General features: G+C 38.3%; 1 protein-coding gene across 1 annotated transcript; it reads left to right on the plus strand.

The window, feature by feature from the left end:
- The first annotated feature begins 702 nt into the window (after positions 1-702).
- On the plus strand, positions 703-7,149 carry RAD51AP2 (RAD51 associated protein 2). The gene is made up of 4 exons (XM_073335356.2): positions 703-2,998; positions 3,263-4,699; positions 5,759-5,860; positions 7,031-7,149. The coding sequence occupies exons 1-4, from the start codon at positions 703-705 to the stop codon at positions 7,147-7,149; spliced, it is 3,954 nt and encodes a 1,317-aa protein (XP_073191457.2).
- Positions 7,150-19,912: the final 12,763 nt, after the last annotated feature.

The following is a 19,912-nucleotide window of genomic DNA, read 5'->3' on the forward strand; positions in this document are numbered from 1 at the left end:
TGTGCATTAATGTATTTATAATTTACATTGTGTGTTAGTCATAAATAAACGTTCTCTTAATGAGATGAAATGCTTTTGCCACCTTTTATCTTCCAGGTTGGTTTTGCAGCTATTTCTCTGAGTTTCTCTATAAATCATCACATAGTAACCACAATGCTGGCTGGATTTTGCAGACTGGACAACCTTAAAGGGCCTGCACTCTACATCTGAAGAACTCATTACTAAGGGCTATATGTTTGAAAAATAGTAATGAATACTCTGATTTTTGGCAAAATTCAATGTGATAAATGATCTAATAATATGATTAATATTTCAAACTCAACATTGTCTTGACACACTGGAGGCAGTTCCTTCCATTTTAACCTCATGCACATCTTGGATTTGTAGTGAATGGATAACTTCTGTCTGGTTAGCTTTAACTTAAACATATGGTGGATACAGAGCAAATATGAATATGGCAATATTGCTATAACTTCCTTATAATAGCAAGGTGGTAATAAAATGAATAAGTGGGTTTTTTTGGCTTTATAGAGAAATAGTTCTTAGTAACCTATTTTTGTATTCTGTACAGGTTTAAAATTATTTAAAAATAAGGTTAATTTTTAATCATTGCATATTTCTTTACATTTCAGGACTGCCATATCAAGGAAGTACCAGATATTTCCGAGGATTAAAGGCTTGCATTACCAGACATTTTTATCAATGTCATCAAATGAAGCTGATGGGTACCCATATCCAAAACGAATTAAAATAGAAAATAATGATACAAGCGTAGAGAAAGATGAGCAACAGCAGTTGGAACAAAGAACATACTTTGTGGATGAATGTAGGAAGTCACCAAATAAACCTATATATTTGTCAGAAGGATCACTTAATTTCAGTCAAAATGCTTGGAGATTAGAAAAGGAAATCGGTGGTAGGGAAAGAAAAACTAGCATGTGTGAGTTTATAGATTTTAAACCTTGGATTAATGAAAAATTGCAATGCGGGCTATTAGAAAACAAACTGTTCACTAAAAAATGGAATACTGAAAATGAAGAGCATAATATTATAAGAGATGACTCTTTATTGAATGCAAATGGACATTCTTCTGAAGCAGGATTATACCATATGGGGAATGTAAACAAAAACAGCAAAAATATAGCAGAAAATAATAAAAGAGACAATGATAATGATCTGAAATTAAATGCTTCACTTTCATCTTTAAACACAGATTTGTTTCAGGTAAAAACATCAAGTCAGAAAATTGGCACTGATGACAAGTGGAAAGAACACCAGCTTTTAGATATTCCATTTTTATGTGGCATTAATTCTGCATTTTCTGAAATAAAGAATAAGGACAGAAACAACTGTTTTAAAAAATTGCCCATGGAAGAAAATAAAGATCATTATGGTAATGAGAGTGAATCTGTTGAACAACTAGATAATAAAGAAAAAAATGCTTCATCACATACATTTCCTACTTTAAAATTGTTTGAAAATATACAAACATTCAAAATCCCCCAAACTAATTTTTTTATGAAAGGGAACATAAGTAAATGTTCTAATGCTTCAAATACATTAAATAGTAACATGTTATCAACTAATTTGAAGGAGACAGAACTGAAGAATTTTAAACATCAAACATATGTGATGCAATCTGAAAAGATTTACTGTTCCCAAAACATATCTATGATAGGAAAACAAAAGTTTCAAAATGATAAAAATATTGTGAATGCTCCTAGTGTTTGTTCTGAATTTAATGAAAGTAACCACCAATCTGTTAGCAAGCAAAAGACTTGGGCTTTAGCAGAAGAAGGAGGAAAAATAATTGAGACTAATTTAAGGAACAACATAAGTAGTGTCAAGTGTAATCAAATGCTTGCTAAAAGGAATGTCAAGGAGAAAGAGCTAGGAAATGCAGAAGGTGATGAAGACCAGGAGCCAATCACATACCTAAGTATTCACATATACTTTGGTTCTAGAACTCCTCAAAGTGATGAATGTAGCAACTCTACCAATATTTTGAAAACATGGGGAAAAGTCAGTTATGAGGATGGGACATTTAATATACAAGAAACAACTGTTCCATTGATATCAGAAGTACTAAGGAACAGAGATTTAAACATAAATTATGACATGCATTGTGCTAACTATAACAGGAATTTACATGAATCAGAATTAACACTTTCTACAACAAAAATACTTGACATCAAAAGATGCTTATCTAAAAGTGTTGTCAGCAAAGGCAATTGCCCTTATAGTACTACACAGGATTTGCCAGGTCCAAGAGACATTGACAATATATTGAAGCAGAGGAAGCTGACTCAACTAAAAATCTTCTTTCTTGATATGTTATTAGGAGGTCTGAGGGCAAGACCTGGATCTTTAAATAAAGATGTGCTTAAATATCAAGAGGATGACAGTATCATAGGCTTGTTTCATTTGTATGAAAAGTTAAAGTCAATAGAACAGTACAGAATTCCAGAGCTAATAACCAGTATTAATAACAACAATAACAACAATAGTACACATATTTATTTGCAAGTTAATGTTTCAGAACAGCAAAATGTGAACATGATAAAATCAAACCTTGCTTTTTTTCCCTATAATATTAGTTGTTTACATCCAGCTGAAGAAAAATGTACACCAGTGGAGAAAAATCCTTTCTATTGCAGAAAACAAGTTAAGATAAACTCACACTTAAATAATAGTTTGAAAGGAAACACAGAATCTCAGCAAAAATACATAACTTATCCAGATATGTGTAAAGAAATTATAAATCCTAAATTAGTAAAAAATGTTGGTTTTCAATTACATCATAAATATCAGAACATTCATTATTCTAGCACTGTAGCTGAACACAAGCAAACTTCTTTTCTACACAAAAGAGCACTGTTTTGTAACCAACGAAGAGTGTCACCTGAAGGGAGATGTGCCAAACAATACTGCCTCTTATCCAGAGGTAGTACAGGAATGCATAGTATCATTTCAATGTTTGACAGTGAAGAAAAAGATAGTAAAAGGCAACCTTTAGGTGCTAATGGACTGCTTTTACCAAGGGACAATTTTGATAGTTCTTTCTTATGGAAGATAAATTGGTGCAGTACCAAAAAAATATTGACAGAAACAAACCTTGTACTTCTGAATTATTTGCCTTCAATTTCAAAAATGAAATTAGAAAAGTTAAATAATAGATGTTCGAATTTGCACACGCTGGTAGCTACAGTAAAGCAGCAGAAGAAGAAACAAAGAAAAATACATAATATTGCTTTTCCTAAAGAAAAATTGAAAACTTTGCATTCTGCTTTAAGTGAAAATAAAAAACACAGAAGCAGGGGAATCACAAATAGCGTGAACTTTGCACATGAAGCCACAAATCTTATTCCAAAATATCTGAGAACTACTAACAAAGAAAACTTTGACAAAAAAGAGTATGGCAATTGTAGAGAATGGCAAAAAAAATGCTGTAGCAGTCTTCCAAAACTACCTCTTTTTTCTATTTTTGACACATATGAAAAAATTCCTCTTAGTTCTGATTCTGAGGAAATGGACCAGATTCCACTTGTAAGGCAAATGAATTCTAATAATGAAAAATACATTGAAGAAAGCACAGTCGCTAGTATAAAAAATGTTCCCAATGTCCCTGATAAATCAAATGTTTGTATTCTACCTGAATTGTCAACAACATTCATAGTAAATTGTAACTCTGAGTTACTACCAGACAATAGAAATAGTCAACATTTAGAAAATGAAAACAAGTATGTACACTTTCTAAATACTGGTTTCAATAATGGAAACATATTTCACTGTTTCTTAGACAATGGCCAATGTTCCACTTCACCATTCTATTGTGGCCCTTCTACAGATAAAGATGTAGTACTAAAAACTGAAGAGGAACATTGCAGGAGTTCCTTGAGTGATGACACAGAAAAACAGTGTGAAGAAATGAACAGCATTTTACAATACCAAATTATGAGAAATTCTGAAGTGTCTAATAATAATATGTATTTTAAGGTTCAGAGAGAAGAAACAATGACTTTTTCCCTAGATGAAGACATTCAGAAAGATATAAATTTTTGCACACTCAATTCAAAGCCAATGACTATAAAACAAAATCTTGAAGATTTAGAAGAGACAAGAGAAATAAGTTCTGGGCAAAATTATATAACTTACAAAAATCAACATCAGACTATGCTGCATGGAAGAAGATCAACTAATTTAATTTTGTCATATTCAAAAGATGAATCTGCAATATGTGTTGCTTCAGGAGACAAATTAATACCACATTTATCCATAATGGACAATGGATGTTTTGAAGATATGACAGATCAGCATTTACCTTCAGAAAGTAAAAGCATATCTGAATTTGAACTGAAGAGCAAATTTGATTTAGTGTTGGAAGAGCTTTGTATGTTTCATGAAATTAGTAAGGAACATGAAAATAAGCTATCCAAAGTAGAAACAAACACTATACAAGAAAATCCTCTTGAATTGAATAATTCTGAAAGAATTGATGAAAATTTAGAAAGTGTTTCTCAAACAAAAGCATGCATTTCCTTTCCAATCTGTGGTACTACAGCAGGGCAAAATATAACTAATAACCAAAGTTCATTTAAAGGAAAAATATTAAGTAGGAATGTAAAGCAAAAAGTACCTCATGAGTTCTGTTCTTCAAGTATGTCAGATGAAGAATTGCTCTATTCACTTTCTGAAGAAGGTAAGCAAACAGAATTATTTAAAAATATTATCTAATACGTTAATAAACATTTAAATAAATACTTGGAAATAAAATTTTGTGCTCTGCTCCCTAACTATTGCTTGTGATAGTGGTCACTCTGTTACATACTTACATACCTTACGAGGTTTGAGGCTCTATTGTGATTTTTTTATTAAGGTAAGGGTCCAAAATGGGAGTGGAAGCTCTAAGGGAATCTATCGAATTGCCAGGATCTGGGTGCATTGAGACAGCATTTGAGCAATCAGGAGCCTACGTAGTGGTTCTATGAAATATAGGAAATAAGTACTGAGCTACTGTCACTAGTACAGTGCACAGGCTTCAGTACTTACTTCCTATAGTTCATGCAGTTCTCTAGGGTAGCATCCTATCCTTGCCTCTGCCACAGAATTCCTATGTGGTGCTAAAGTAATCACTAAAACGAAATTGTTCAGAGGTGGTCACTAACTCTGTGTTCCACAGTTTTTGGGTACCCAATTTGAGATCCTGGAGACTGAACTGTTGAGCACTCACAGCTGCAACTGAAGTTATATTCAAAGCATAACTCCCAATATAAAGTGCAATAGGATGCTAAGTACTCTGAAAAATCAGGTCCTAGGCATCTCAAATTGGGCACCCAAAATTAGTGCATACTTTTGACTTTAATCTCTTTATGCCTCAGCTTTCTATCTGTACAATGGCATAATAATAGCCCCTCACCTCACAGAGATTTTGTGAAGATACATTAATTAATGTTTCTGAAGCACTCAATGACAGTAGTGATGAGTGCAATAGAAAAGCCCATGAGGAAATTAATAATTCTCCATAGCAGGGTTTGAATAGTGTACAGTAAATAATGTCTTGGGATACACATTGAACGATAAGAATAAAACAAAATATTGAATAGCTCCTCATTACTTGAGCATCATCTGTCTCGTGCCCTGAATGAGTCAGAGATCTATGGAAAAATAGTATGTGCTTATGTAATTAAAGACTGTGTCATAATATATTTGCACAAGGCAGTTTAAAAGTTAAATGTGATATTTATGCTTCTGTTTTAAGACTATGTTGATTCAGGTTGTAAAAATCGATTCCCATGGGACCCTGTTTTTTTGTCTCACACATTTATGAAGGAAAGAAGTGACAGTTTACAGAAAGAAAGAGGTAAGAATAAAGTTATTATTCTAATTATGCAAAACATTCCCGTGTTATTAAAATATTACAAAAATGTATGTTATTTATTTCTTTTCAATTTCTCTAGTGCAGCAGTTATGTAGCTTTTTAATTGTTGATTAGGATGGGGTATCTTGTCATTCATACTTTATCTTTGAGTTTAGAACATGTGGGCAAATCATACCCTCCTATTCTATAGGTAGAGGACAAAAGCCCCAAGGATGTTGAGTGGCACAGGATGAAGAAAGAGGAAGGAGCACTTTCTCTACTGTATTTGCTCTTTGCTTCCAGTATTGTGGAAGTCCTTCCATGGAAGCTCTACAGTGATATACTTCAGGCCAGGGCGTGGGAGGGAAGGCATGACTACTTTCTTCAGCATCAACCCCCTCTGCTGGAAAATCAACAAGTGAATAATGATCCAATCAGCTTTAAATTTCTCACTGTCCCACTTTGTGCCATGAAACTGGTAATTGGGAGCAGCAACAGCCAGCAGGGAAGTCTAGGAGCAAGCAGCATGACTCCATATAGTGAACAATTTTGTCATGTGCCATGGAACTTTATTAGAATAAGTTAAACAGTACTCTCTCTAAGCTACACAGTCTGTCCTTGTTTCACTGTAGAGCTGTCTAGAATCTTGCCCAACCTCCTCTGACCTGGCTTCCAGCTATATTTTAAACAATCAGTACATGCACATCCTCCCATCCTTCCATCTTTTTCCATATAATTAATATTTAACACAAATTTTAGTTCAAGAGGAGTAACCAGCTTCACCCCTTGTTCAGGTCTAGTTATTGTCTGGTTTTGAGATGGGGTTTTGTCCAGTTGATTCACTTGTATTGTCAAATCCCAAAAGGTGTAGACCACTGTTCAATGGCTATCCTTAACAAGACTTTTTCCTGGCCATATTTATAATATAGCGACTTGTGTTCTGATTGATTGAAGTATAATGTAATAAGTTGGTCCTTATTATGGGTACAGACAAAACTATATATTCTTCGTACTCTATGTTTTTTTTTATAGTATCCATCTCCATAGTATCTAATTGTTGAGTACCCATGGTTGATTTCTATGTCTTAAAGGAATGTAATTTATATGTACATGATATGAAAATACATTTTTGCTTTCATCCTCGATTTCTTTCTCTTTTGTTTATATATTTAGGAAACTATTTGTCACATGAAATTATAAGAGTGCAACCTCTTAAAACATGCAGTGGCCCGATCAGGATTGGGCTGTCAAGAAAAGCTAAGCCCAAAAAGCTTCACCCATATCTGAAATAATTTCATGGATTCTTTTACCAGCCATGAACCGGAACAGATAATTGGACTGTAGTATCACAAATCACTTTGTTTGAAAATTGTTGAACTGTTCTGTAACACATTAATATAGATGGTTTATGTTTACTATTTCTGGGTTTTACCATATTAATATTGTGTTACTGTTTGGCAATTTATTCAGGATTACTCTTGTGAATATTTGATACTAAAGAGTTTTTATGATGAATATTTATTAGTAAAATGTTGATAGAAAATAAGACACTATTAAAGTTTATGTAACATTAATAGAAATATGATATGTGTAATAAGCCTCATTTTTAATAAAATATGCAATTTAAATATTTGTGCTTTATGCAACAAAATATTAAGAGAGTCTATATGATTTACATGATGTTTAGAACCCAGTTAAAATGACTTGATCAATCAATAGTTATTACAAGCAAACATCTAATTATCGTTATTTGTCATGATCTGTTACATCATAAGCATTTTCCACAGCTACCAATTATGATGTCCACAAAGAGAGGATTATGATTTAAGGTAAGAATTAAGCAGAAGAAGCAGATAAACTTTTCGCCTTCCTTTGTAGCATGGGGCATGGGTCACTTGCTGGAGGATTCTCTGCTCCTTGAAGTCTTTAAACCACGATTTGAGGACTTCAGTAGCTCAGACATAGGTGATAGGTTTTTCACAGGAGTGGGTGGGTGAAATTCTGTGGCCTGTGTTGTGCAGGAGGTCAGACTAGATGATCATAATGGTCCCTTCTGACCTTAGTATCTATAAATCTATGAATCTATGAAACTAAGAATAAGATATTTTCATGCTGATGTTCTCAATAATAAATAACAAGGGAATAGAACTATTTAAAAATTAGAAGTGTAAGAAGTTAATGTTACATTTTCCCATACATTCTGTTTATGTATCATATTCAACTCTTTTATATTTGTAATATTTCTGTAGTTCTATTCCCCTATGGTGAATTTTGGCTTTCATATTATTTTTGATAACATATCTAAAAGCAGGGTAGCGCCATACTTATATTATAATTGAAAATGGATACAAAACCATGTGAGGGGGGAAGTCTTCAATAGTTATTTTGAAATTATTATTATATTTTATTTCCAACTGGATTCTAGTTATATGTTGAAAAAATTACTTCAACATGATGTAAAGAACTGCTCATATCAGCTCTTGGAAATCTTGAAAAAATAACTCAGAAATAATCCTCATATATTGTATATTATAGTTAGATCTGTTTTCTAGTTCTTTTTAATAATGACATTTGCATGAAAGCATCAACTGAAGAACAAATGGTGGTCCCTGTGTGTATTTCACATGTGGGTATGTATGTGAGCCATGTGCCGAAGTCTAGAAGTTCTTACAAGCCGTGTCCATTGGTCCACACGTGTGCAGTAGGTCTCTCCTTGTGCTCCTGACCAAGGGAATGACAGACAGTGCAGGCCAATGCCTCTCCAGTTGCTTCTTACTGCCACAGGGCCTGTGTCAGAATTGTGTGTCCTCTCTTCCTTCAGCTATTTTGTAAAACCTGAAAATAGATTTATAACTAGTTTTATTCTTCTTAGACTATTAATATAGTTAGATTTTATAGCATAGTTAGTGTAGCTTATTTTTTCCCCAGCTAGGGATTCCTTCCCTGTTGTGTGGGTCTATGCCCAGAATCCTGCAATTCAAGGATTGTGTCTCTTGCCCTGACTCCTTCTCCATCAGTGATGAACACCAGTGCTGCATCTGGGTGATATGCATATCTCTGCAAAGTGCAGTATTTGTCACTCATTTCCACCAAGAACTCGAGAAGCTTGTGAGCTTTGCCTTGGGAAACACCTAATGAAGAAGTTTATGAGGCCTCTATCCGATCTGGGCCAGGGTGACATCCCTTTCCATTGGCCCCTCAGATAAGCAGTGCCCCTCCTAATACAAAGAGTTGCCAATGACCTCCAGATACCAGTGGAGGAAGTCCAGAACCCACAATACCGGCTCCTGAATAGCTTGCAACCTCAAGGACTGAGTAAAGTATCCCTTCTGGTTAATGAGTTCATCCTAGAATTGGATAGAATGGTCTGGCACACCACAGAATCCTGTACCCCCACACCTAAGACTGCTGAGAGACACTATTATATCCCTGCCAAGGGACCTGAATTGTTGTTCTCCCACCCCGCCCCCAACTTGCTGGTGGTACAGGCAGCTACAGAAAGGGCTAGGTCACAAAATCAAAGGACCACTCTGATGGACAAGGGCCCAAAGAGTCTCAACTTCCTGTGGAGAAAGGTCTTCTGCTCTGTGGGCCTGCAATTTTGCATCGCTAACTATTAGGCCCTGTTAGCAAAAATATTACTTTAACAATTATTCCATGCGAGCGAACTTGAAGGACAATCTCCACCCTGAGGTCAGAGCCCAGTTTCAGTCCTTCATAGTGGAGCACAAGTTAGTGGTGAAAACAGCCCTTCAGGCCACAGTTGGTGCAACAGATGTGGCATACAGAAGTCTGGCCACTGGTATAGTCAGGAGGAGGGATGCTTGGTTACAATTGTTGGGATTTCCCAGGGAGGTCCAGAACACCTTTCAGGACCTTCCCTTTGACGAGCTGAATTTCTTTAATGAGAAAATGGACAAATCTCTACACTTGTTAAAGGACTTGAGATTGACCCTGTACTCCCTGAGGATCTACATTTCAGCCCCAAGGAAGAAACCCTAGAGACAAACCTATAAACCAAGGCCATCATCTCCTCATGCATTCTATTACTAGTGCGCAGCCAAGCCTCCAACAAAATGCCAGAGGGTTCAGAGGCCTTGCTTTTAAGTCCCCTCTACCACCATGACCTCTACCCATTCCCAGCCACTTACAAAAGGCCACTTTTGACATGGATTGAGTCCCACCTACCACCACTGATGCCACCCAACTCTTCTGTGCCATTTTTGGAGGCTGTCTCACCCTCTTCGTTCACAACCAGCAATTAATCATGACAGGCATTTTGGAGATTATCCATCAGGGGTAAGCCATATATTTTCTCTGCCTTTCCCCCTAACAAGCCCCCTTCTTGGTCCCTGTTCAGGGACCATTCTCACAAGGTGATTCTTCAACAGGAAGCAGAATCCCTCCTACACTGAGGGGCAATAGAATGCATCCGACCTGAATATCAAGGGGGAGGGTTCTACTCTCCATATTTCCTAGTCCCCCCAAAAAGACGGAGGGTAGAGAGACCTTTGGCAACTCAACATCTTTATACAAAAGTCAAAATTAAGGATGATTACATTGGCATCAATAATTCCCTCACTTCAGGAGGAGATGTGGTTCATGACTGTCGACATGAAGGATGTATAGTGGGAGTAGTTGGGTCATTACAAAACCTAAATCTAATTTCCCCCTACTGTTACTCACACCTTCTTGTCAACTGTCTGAAATGGGCCACTCTCATTACCATTACAAAAGTAATTTTTCCTTCCTTGGTATCCTGCTGTTAATTGAATTGTCTCATTAGACTGACCTCACACTTGATAAAGCAACTCCCATCTTTTCATGTATTTATACCTGCTTCTGTATTTTCCACTCCGTGCATCTGATGAAGTGGGTTCTAGCCCACAAAAGCTTATGCACAAATAAATTTGTTAGTCTCTAAGGTGCCACAAGGACTCATTGTTTTTACTTCCATATAGACATTCTGTTACCCGGGGTTTTCAGAACCCCCAGTAGTGGTAATGTAACTGTTTCATTCCAGGTGGTGTCAGGAATAAATCAATGGGAACACAGCAATTCCGTCTGATCAAAGATAAATGCAAGTAAATATGCTCTTGTCTAAAACTGCATTTTATTAGATTTAAGCACACACAGACATAAGCCATACATTTAGAACATCCCAGATATTTACCTAAATTCTGAGACGGTATTGAGTAATCAATGGTAGATCAGCACTGGCCAGATGCCTCCCTGCCAGGGAGTAAAAGTGTCAAGAAAAATGCCTCTCCAACGATACCTCCAGAGGAGTGCTCCAGTGGACCATGAGTGGGAAATCCACGACTCTATCCTGGGCAAAATATTCATACAATAGAGTACACCTTGGTGGGACCTCTTTGTGTCCCAAATGAACAGAAAACTTCCCCGATATTGCTCCAGAGGAGCCATGGGCCACAGCTGCCAGGGAGATGCTTTCCTCTTGTCCTGGACAAACTACCTTAGATATGCCTTTGCTCTCATTCCCCTGCTTCCACAGGTCATGAAAAAGGTATGTTGTGACAGGGCCAGCATCATTCTCCTAGCACTCAACTGGCCCAGGCAGTCTTGGTTCAAGAAGCTCCTGACAATGTTTGCCCATCCCTCAATCAAGATACACCGCTTTCTGAACCTCCTAACTCAGGAGAGGAGCAAAATAAAACACCCCAGTCTGGGCTCACTCCACTTCACAGCCTGGTGTTCAGATGCACATTGGAAATAGAATGTTTCTACTCAGCTTCTATTCAGGCTATCCTTACCTAATCTAGGAAAGATTCGACCAGGACCTGCTACCTGGCCGAATGGAGGCATTTCTCTGCCTGCTGCAGCACAATCAACATTCTCCAGTCACTGAAAGTATTCTGAGAATCTTTATCTCCCGTCCCTAAAGGTCTCAGGTCTCTCTATTAGTTTGTTGCAGGTCCACTTTGCAGCAATTAGTGCCTTCCTCCCTCTGGTAGATGGACATTCTGTCTTCACCCACCCAAATTCAGTTTATGAAGGGCCTAATTTGGACACCAATGATCAAGTCTACACCTCAATGGGGCCTTAATCTTGCCCTGTTGACACGCTCCAAACCACCCTTTGAATCCTTGGCGACATGTTCCATGCCCCACCTGTCCATGAAAGTCGCATTTTTAGTGGCTATTACTTCAGCCAGGAGGGTCAGCAAGCTGAGAGCCATCACGGCAGACCTCCCTATGTGATTTTTCACAAGGAGAAGGTTTCCCTTCACCTACATCCTAAATTTCTTCCCAAAGTTGTTTCTGAATTCTACGTGAACCAAAATGTCCCCTTGCAGTCTTTTTTCTGAAACCCCATGCTTCCATCAAAGAGAAGAGACTTCACTCTCTCGATGTCCTGTGTGCCCTGGCATTCTATCTGCAAAGAACCAAACCAATCAGAAAGTCACCAAAGCTTTTTATTGCCATACCAGAAATATTGCATGGTCAAACTATATCCTCTTAAAGTATCTCTAAGTGGGTTTCAGGATGCATCCTAGAGTGCTACAGGTTAACACATATCCCTCCGCCGGAAGTGTCACAGCTCACTCCGTGAGAGCACAGGCTGCCTCTACAGCTTTCCTGCAGGAGGTCCAGATATCAGATATTTGCAAAGCGGCCACCTGGAGCTCCATCCACACATTTGCTATACACTACATATTAGTTCTTGCTTCTGTTGTGGATGCAGCAGTGGGATCTGCATTATTGCAAACATCCTTAGTGCTGGCTTCTTCGCAGCCAACTCCAGTCTGAGCACTGCTTGTCAATCACCCATATGGGGAATTGACATAGGGACAAGCACTTGAAGAAAAAGGTAGAGGTTACTTATTGTAACTGGAAGTTCTTTGAGATGTGTGGTCCCTATCTGTATTCCACTACCCGTCCTCCATTCCCTCTGCTTTGGATTATGTTGAATTCACAGTAAGGAGAAGAACTGGAGAGGAGTTGGCCCACATCGTCTTTTATACCCTCAGTTGGGAGTATGAGGAGACCTGCTGCACATGTGCGGGCCAATAGACATTGCTTGTAAGAATTTCTGGACTCAGGTGCATGTCGTGCATGCATACCCATGTGTGGAATACAGATAGGGACCACACATCTCAAAGCACTTTCAGTTACAGTAAGGAAACTCCATTTGTTTCTTCATAGTTTATCTCCCTTTCCTAATTCCCACTCTGTATTATAATAGTCTGCAGTCGGTGATTTACCTGGTTGATTTGAAAATGATCTGATGAATAGAAGTATATGAGAAATAGAGAACAAGTTACACATTACTTGATTAGACACTGGACTTTTTCTTCTTCTTTTTCAAAATGTGAACCTCATTCACTCTCATACTCTCTAAAGACTCCTATTCATTCTTTCCTTTCGTCAGAAATTCTTCAAGGTAGTCTTCCTCCCCAGAGAGACTCTCCAATCCTCTCATTCCCTACAATACTTTAGACCTCCTTTTTCCCTCCTCCAAATTCTTTTTATCCTTTCGGCACAGACACATATAAAAAGAGAACTAGAAATAGTAGTACTGCTGTATTAATTGAGGGATGTGTGCGGCGGGGAGGAAATCTGGGTCTACTCCTGTCCATTCTGAAACAAATGTCAAAACTACCATTGCCTGTAGTTATGCTCATGCTACAAGCAGGATTAGCAACTTCAACTTTATTACCATTACATAAAGAAAAAAACCCTACAATTGAGAGTTTTGTTGAGTAAAAAGTAGGTTTGGGCCTTGAAACAATTGTATAAATATGAGCAATTACAGATTATGATAACAGTGATGTTAATAATAAAAAAGAAAGGATACATCATGCTTAGGTTTGATACAAGTACAGCATCTTACATAACTTTTCCAAAGCTGCTGTGGTTAAAAAAAGGGAAATGGAAATTAGAAGTGACAGTGTATTGCAGATGATTCAAGAGCTATAGAAAACTGTTAATGCATATATAAAATTTGGACCCAATAATTATTTTGTACAGTAATTCTAAATGTACCTAATGAAAAACCAGGATATCTACTAATATATCTCCATTTTATTTATTCATTTTGCTGCTGTACTTTGTTTACAAATTCAAACAAATTAGTCTCTGGGTGATATGTAAGACACGAAAGCTCATGCTCAAATAAATTGGTTAGTCTCTAAGGTGCCACAAGTACTCCTTTTCTTTTTGCGAATACAGACTAACACGGCTGTTACTCTGAATCTTGAATTGATCATCTAGTGGAGCATGAAAATGCAATTTGCAAAATGTCCTTGTGCTGACTACTGATAATTGCATTGCTGAAAAAACAATAGTGATGCGTAAAGTTAGGAAACATAATTAGTTATTGGAACAATGTTGATTAAATGGGATTAAAGTGTATTTAATCCTATGTGATTAACTTGGTTTAGAGAGCAAATGGTACAGTAAAAGTAAAAGCATGATTTATAATACCTCATGTATTTATAATACCTCATGTATACTCTGGGAAGAGTATAAAAATATTGCTCGGGCATGTAGGAATGATATCAGGAGGGCCAAATCCCACCTGGAGCTGCAGCTAGCAAGAGATGTCAAGAGTAACAAGAAGGGTTTCTTCAGGTATGTTGGCAACAAGAAGAAAGCCAAGGAAAGTGTGGGCCCCTTACTGAATGAGGGAGGCAACCTAGTGACAGAGGATGTGGAAAAAGCTAATGTACTCAATGCTTTTTTTGCCTCTGTCTTCACTAACAAGGTCAGCTCCCAGACTGCTGCGCTGGGCATCACAAAATGGGGAAGAGATGGCCAGCCCTCTGTGGAGATAGAGGTGGTTAGGGACTATTTAGAAAAGCTGGACGTACACAAGTCCATGGGGCCGGACGAGTTGCATCCGAGAGTGCTGAAGGAATTGGCGGCTGTGACTGCAGAGCCATTGGCCATTATCTTTGAAAACTCGTGGCGAACCGGGGAAGTCCCGGATGACTGGAAAAAGGCTAATGTAGTGCCAATCTTTTAAAAAGGGAAGAAGGAGGATCCTGGGAACTACAGGCCAGTCAGCCTCACTTCAGTCCCTGGAAAAATCATGGAGCAGGTCCTCAAAGAATCAATCCTGATGCACTTGCATGAGAGGAAAGTGATCAGGAACAGCCAGCATGGATTCACCAAGGGAAGGTCATGCCTGACTAATCTAATCGCCTTTTATGATGAGATTACTGGTTCTGTGGATGAAGGGAAAGCAGTGGATGTATTGTTTCTTGACTTTAGCAAAGCTTTTGACACGGTCTCCCACAGTATTCTTGGCAGCAAGTTAAGGAAGTATGGGCTGGATGAATGCACTATAAGGTGGGTAGAAAGCTGGCTAGATTGTCGGGCTCAACGGGTAGTGATCAATGGCTCCATGTCTAGTTGGCAGCCGGTATCAAGTGGAGTGCCCCAAGGGTCGGTCCTGGGGCCGGTTTTATTCAATATCTTCATAAATGATCTGGAGGATGGTGTGGATTGCACTCTCAGCAAATTTGCGGATGATACTAAACTGGGAGGAGTGGTAGATACGCTGGAGGGGAGGGATAGGATACAGAAGGACCTAGACAAATTGGAGGATTGGGCCAAAAGAAATCTGATGAGGTTCAATAAGGATAAGTGCAGGGTCCTGCACTTAGGATGGAAGAATCCAATGCACCGCTACAGACTAGGGACCAAATGGCTAGGCAGCAGTTCTGCGGAAAAGGACCTAGGGGTGACAGTGGACGAGAAGCTGGATATGAGTCAGCAGTGTGCCCTTGTTGCCAAGAAGGCCAATGGCATTTTGGGATGTATAAGTAGGGGCATAGCGAGCAGATCGAGGGACGTGATCGTCCCCCTCTATTCGACATTGGTGAGGCCTCATCTGGAGTACTGTGTCCAGTTTTGGGCTCCACACTACAAGAAGGATGTGGATAAATTGGAGAGAGTCCAGCGAAGGGCAACAAAAATGATTAGGGGTCTAGAACACATGACTTATGAGGAGAGGCTGAGGGAGCTGGGATTGTTTAGCCTGCAGAAGAGAAGAATGAGGGGGGATTTGATAGCTGCTTTCAACTACCTGAAAGGGGGTTCCAAAGAGGATGGCTCTAGACTGTTCTCAATGGTAGCAGATGACAGAACGAGGAGTAATGGTCTCAAGTTGCAGTGGGGGAGGTTTAGATTGGATATTAGGAAAAACTTTTTCACTAAGAGGGTGGTGAAACACTGGAATGCGTTACCTAGGGAGGTGGTAGAATCTCCTTCCTTAGAGATTTTTAAGGTCAGGCTTGACAAAGCCCTGGCTGGGATGATTTAACTGGGAATTGGTCCTGCTTCGAGCAGGGGGTTGGACTAGATGACCTTCAGGGGTCCCTTCCAACCCTGATATTCTATGATTCTATGATTCTGTGTAATGTTCAGTTGTTCAGTGTTTCCAAACAGCATTCATCTCATAAATGCCTCCCCTTTAGACCTCAAACTGGGTGAAAGTACTATCAAATTTAGTTTTTATGTCCCAACCTCCTTGCCCAACCAGTCCCAGGCTCCCCTAGGGCTCTGAAAGCCAGCCTCTCCTCAGCACCTCCTCAGTCTCAGCACCTCCTTCTCAAACCCAGCCTCCCAGTTCCTATTTACAAAATTCGCACAATATATCCATTTTTTACTTTCTACACTTTGGAATTTCTAAGTTGTAGGGCTGAAAAAATCATGAGACTCAGAAAGTGAACTATTTTGGTGAATTTTTAATTGATTAGAACTTGGAAACTAACTGATTTTCTTCATCAACATCAGAAAATTCCAGTTTTATCCAAAGATTACATGCTGAAATTTTGGGTCAGATACAGTGTGTTATTCCTATAAAACAAACAGAATGAACTCCTACTTTAGTTGCAATATAAAATGCACCCTTAACTATGGTGTTGCAATTGCTCCACCATAATACTGTGTTACATCTTGCTATTACAATTCTTTCTTTGTTACATGAGCTCCCAAGTTTTCCACAAATTTTTTACTGTTTATTTTGACATCCATCTTCTGATCTGCATGGATGAGATACTGTATTTCTAACAGAAACAAACAGCTGCATGACAGAATTATAAAGTATTATAATGATCTAATAAAACATATGGAGGCTTCTGAGCACATGAAAAGACTTCATTTAAAATCTGAATGAAATTTGATTTAACTTCTTCATGTATTAAATGTCTTTCGTCTTTATAGCTGGATACTTAAATGTACCAGACATACTAGATATGGATAAGTAGTATGTAGACAGAAAAATATTTACTCTACCTACTAGCAAGGACTTGCCTAATTCTATTCTGACTGAAGTAAATGGAAATTTTACCATTAACTTAAAAAAGTGGTCCTAAGAGTGGATGGATAACATTTCCAAAGCAGTACCCTGAGCCTAAAACTTAATAACAAAGTTAATCACAAAAGTGACGGAGATAGAGGTCACATTGCAATTAGGTATAAAAATTAGCATTAAAATGGTTATTTTACCATCTTTCCTAAATTTTTAGGACATTGTAGTTTTAACCTCTCACAAAGAACCCTGATAAGCCTATTAGCTTCCTTCTGATTTTATGAAAAAAGGTGTATAATTTACTTAGGAATTAGAACTAGAAGTGTGTCTTCAGTTGTTGAGGGAGTACTAATATTAGATAAAGGCAAATCAGATTAGGTAAAATACTTGCTGTGTAGATAAAATATGTGATGGTAGGCTAATTTGGAATCACTGGACCCTGACAATAAAGATCTCCTCCATTTGGATTTGGATAATATTACTATAACCTTCCTTTCCCTCCTGGGTTACTTGGGAGTAGGCAACTCTTACCTGTTGCCTGGGTGCCTTACCTCGTTAAGGATAATGGAGATCCTGGGGATCCCAGATTGTTACCGGAAGATTTGAATCCAATTATACTATACCACTCATGTTGCCTAAAGACACTGCTTTTATTTTAAAACCTTAATTCTTAATTTATCTAAACCGATAACCGAGGTTGCAGTCCACTAAGGGAATTGCCAGAGAAGCAAACTAGCCTTGCTGACCCTTGAAAGGACACAGATACAGTCCTCCAGTCAAGACTAGACAAGCAAGCAATAAATCTCTGAAAACAAAAATAATATTTTATTTAGAAGTGAGTGGTTACAATAAAATAATAGAAATAGATAGAATAGTGGTTACAGTTAAGAAGGGAATGAAGCAGCCCAACAAATGAAAAACACACTAATGCAAACAATTAAACATTCAATACTAAATACTCATTCAGACCAGACAGACAGCTTTATTTACAAATGAAACCCATACGCTCTTGGATAGTAAATAAAAGAGAATTGGACTCTGTTGCCTGCTGTCAGTGACTGCTGCTTTGCTGACGCTTGCCACTGTTTGCTGTTTCTGAGGTAAAAGCACTGTTCTCTGGTGACAGCTATGGAGGCCTGCTTGGCTGCTGCTGCAGTAGTCTCTTACTGCCTCGGTAACTGGAACAGCCGTTGTCTGGGCAACCTTGGAATTCTATGGTTGCTGCTGCTGCTTAGATAGAGGCTTTCTGGAACCCCAAAGCAACCCCCTCCCAAAGCCTAACAAGACTCGACTCAAAAGCTGTCTAAGAATCTTCTTCTTCCCAGGTAGATGTCTTGCAGCTTCTTCTCTCTTCCAAGGTCCCTATCCCACTACAGGGTTGAACCTGTTTGCTGTCGCCCTTATATACTGTTTGGTCACTCAAGCTCAGCCAATCAACTTCCAGCTTTCTGATGGCTCCGTCCCTAGCCCCACCCAGTCATGTGTACCTGCATGTGACAGGAAGTTGCATATATTCCTATGGGCTACAATGTAGCTCTATGAGATTTTGCTGAGTCATTCCCCCCAGGAAGTGATGCAATGCTGTGCCTCTATTGCATCACCCGGAAATGATGCAGTACTGTCTCCCAATTGCATCATCCCTATACATTCCTGTGGGCTCCTATGTGTTCCTATGGGGGGTTTTCAGCTGACCAGTGGGTGACCCCTGGAGCTGTCAATCAAAGTTCCTTACTGGAAGTGGAATTTACCATTGCATCACGGGAAATGTGATTATTACATCATAGGTAATGGACCCCTATCTTCCTTAGAGATGGAATCTTCCACAGGAAATGGAACTTTCCATTACATTACCCTATATCTGCTATTACTGGATTTTCTAATTTAAACTATTATTAATTTCTATTTAATTAAAGCTTTAATTTTAAAACTAATTACTATTTTAGGCATTCCAAAGGATCCTGATACTATCACCACTCTTTTTATCCTCAATTAAACAAATTATAATTTCTCTGAATTTAAAGCCCCTTCCAACCCCCTTTTTTCCAGCAATCCTTCATTTAAGGTACTGTAAGGCAACTCAAAACAGCTAAAGCAAGAATCTTTCGCTACAAGATGATATGGGGAATTAGGTGGGAATCCGCTAGTCACTCCTCTGCAATAGTGCTTTTACTCCTATGAATACCTATAGCTGGCAGTGCCTCCACCTGGACAGGCACTGTATATACCTGTACCCTGGTTGCCTCCAGGAACAAAAATATAAATAATGGTTCTTATGGAGGCATCAAAGTTTGGACATCTGCGGAATGCACTTGAAGCTACCGAGAGAGATCATGGGGCCTCTATTCTGACCTGCTGGATGTCCTTGCCAGTGAAATTTAACTGTTTGAAGAAAATTGCTTTTGCAATGCTTTCAGCATTTGTATCCACATATTTGTGTGAACTGGTATTTTCACACTTGAAATCTGTCCTCTGTCCCTCTCGGAGCTGGTTAACAACTGATCACTCAGAAGCCTGTGTGCAGCTTAAAGTATCCAAATACGTGCCAGACATTGGAAAACTCGGCAAGGAAAAGCAAGGGCAAGGATCACACTAAACTGATAAGATCTGCATTTTAATTGAATTTTAAATGAAGCTTCTTAAACATTTTAAAAACCTTATTTACTTTACATACAACAATAGTTTAGTTATATATTATAGACTTATAGAAAGAGACCTTCTAAAAACATTAAAATGTATTACTGGCATGCAAAACCTTAAAATTAGTGTGTCACTTGG

This window comes from Lepidochelys kempii, chromosome 3 (assembly GCF_965140285.1).
Source record: "Lepidochelys kempii isolate rLepKem1 chromosome 3, rLepKem1.hap1, whole genome shotgun sequence".
Taxonomy (NCBI): Eukaryota; Metazoa; Chordata; order Testudines; family Cheloniidae; genus Lepidochelys; species Lepidochelys kempii.

Excerpts from the sequence above, each read along its gene's own strand:
- RAD51AP2 (XM_073335356.2), top strand. The coding sequence starts at position 703 with ATGTCATCAAATGAAGCTGATGGGTACCCATATCCAAAACGAATTAAA. Across the intron at positions 4,700-5,758 it reads CTATTCACTTTCTGAAGAAG|ACTATGTTGATTCAGGTTGT; the intron begins GTAAGCAAACAG and ends TTCTGTTTTAAG. Across the intron at positions 5,861-7,030 it reads CAGTTTACAGAAAGAAAGAG|GAAACTATTTGTCACATGAA; the intron begins GTAAGAATAAAG and ends TTATATATTTAG.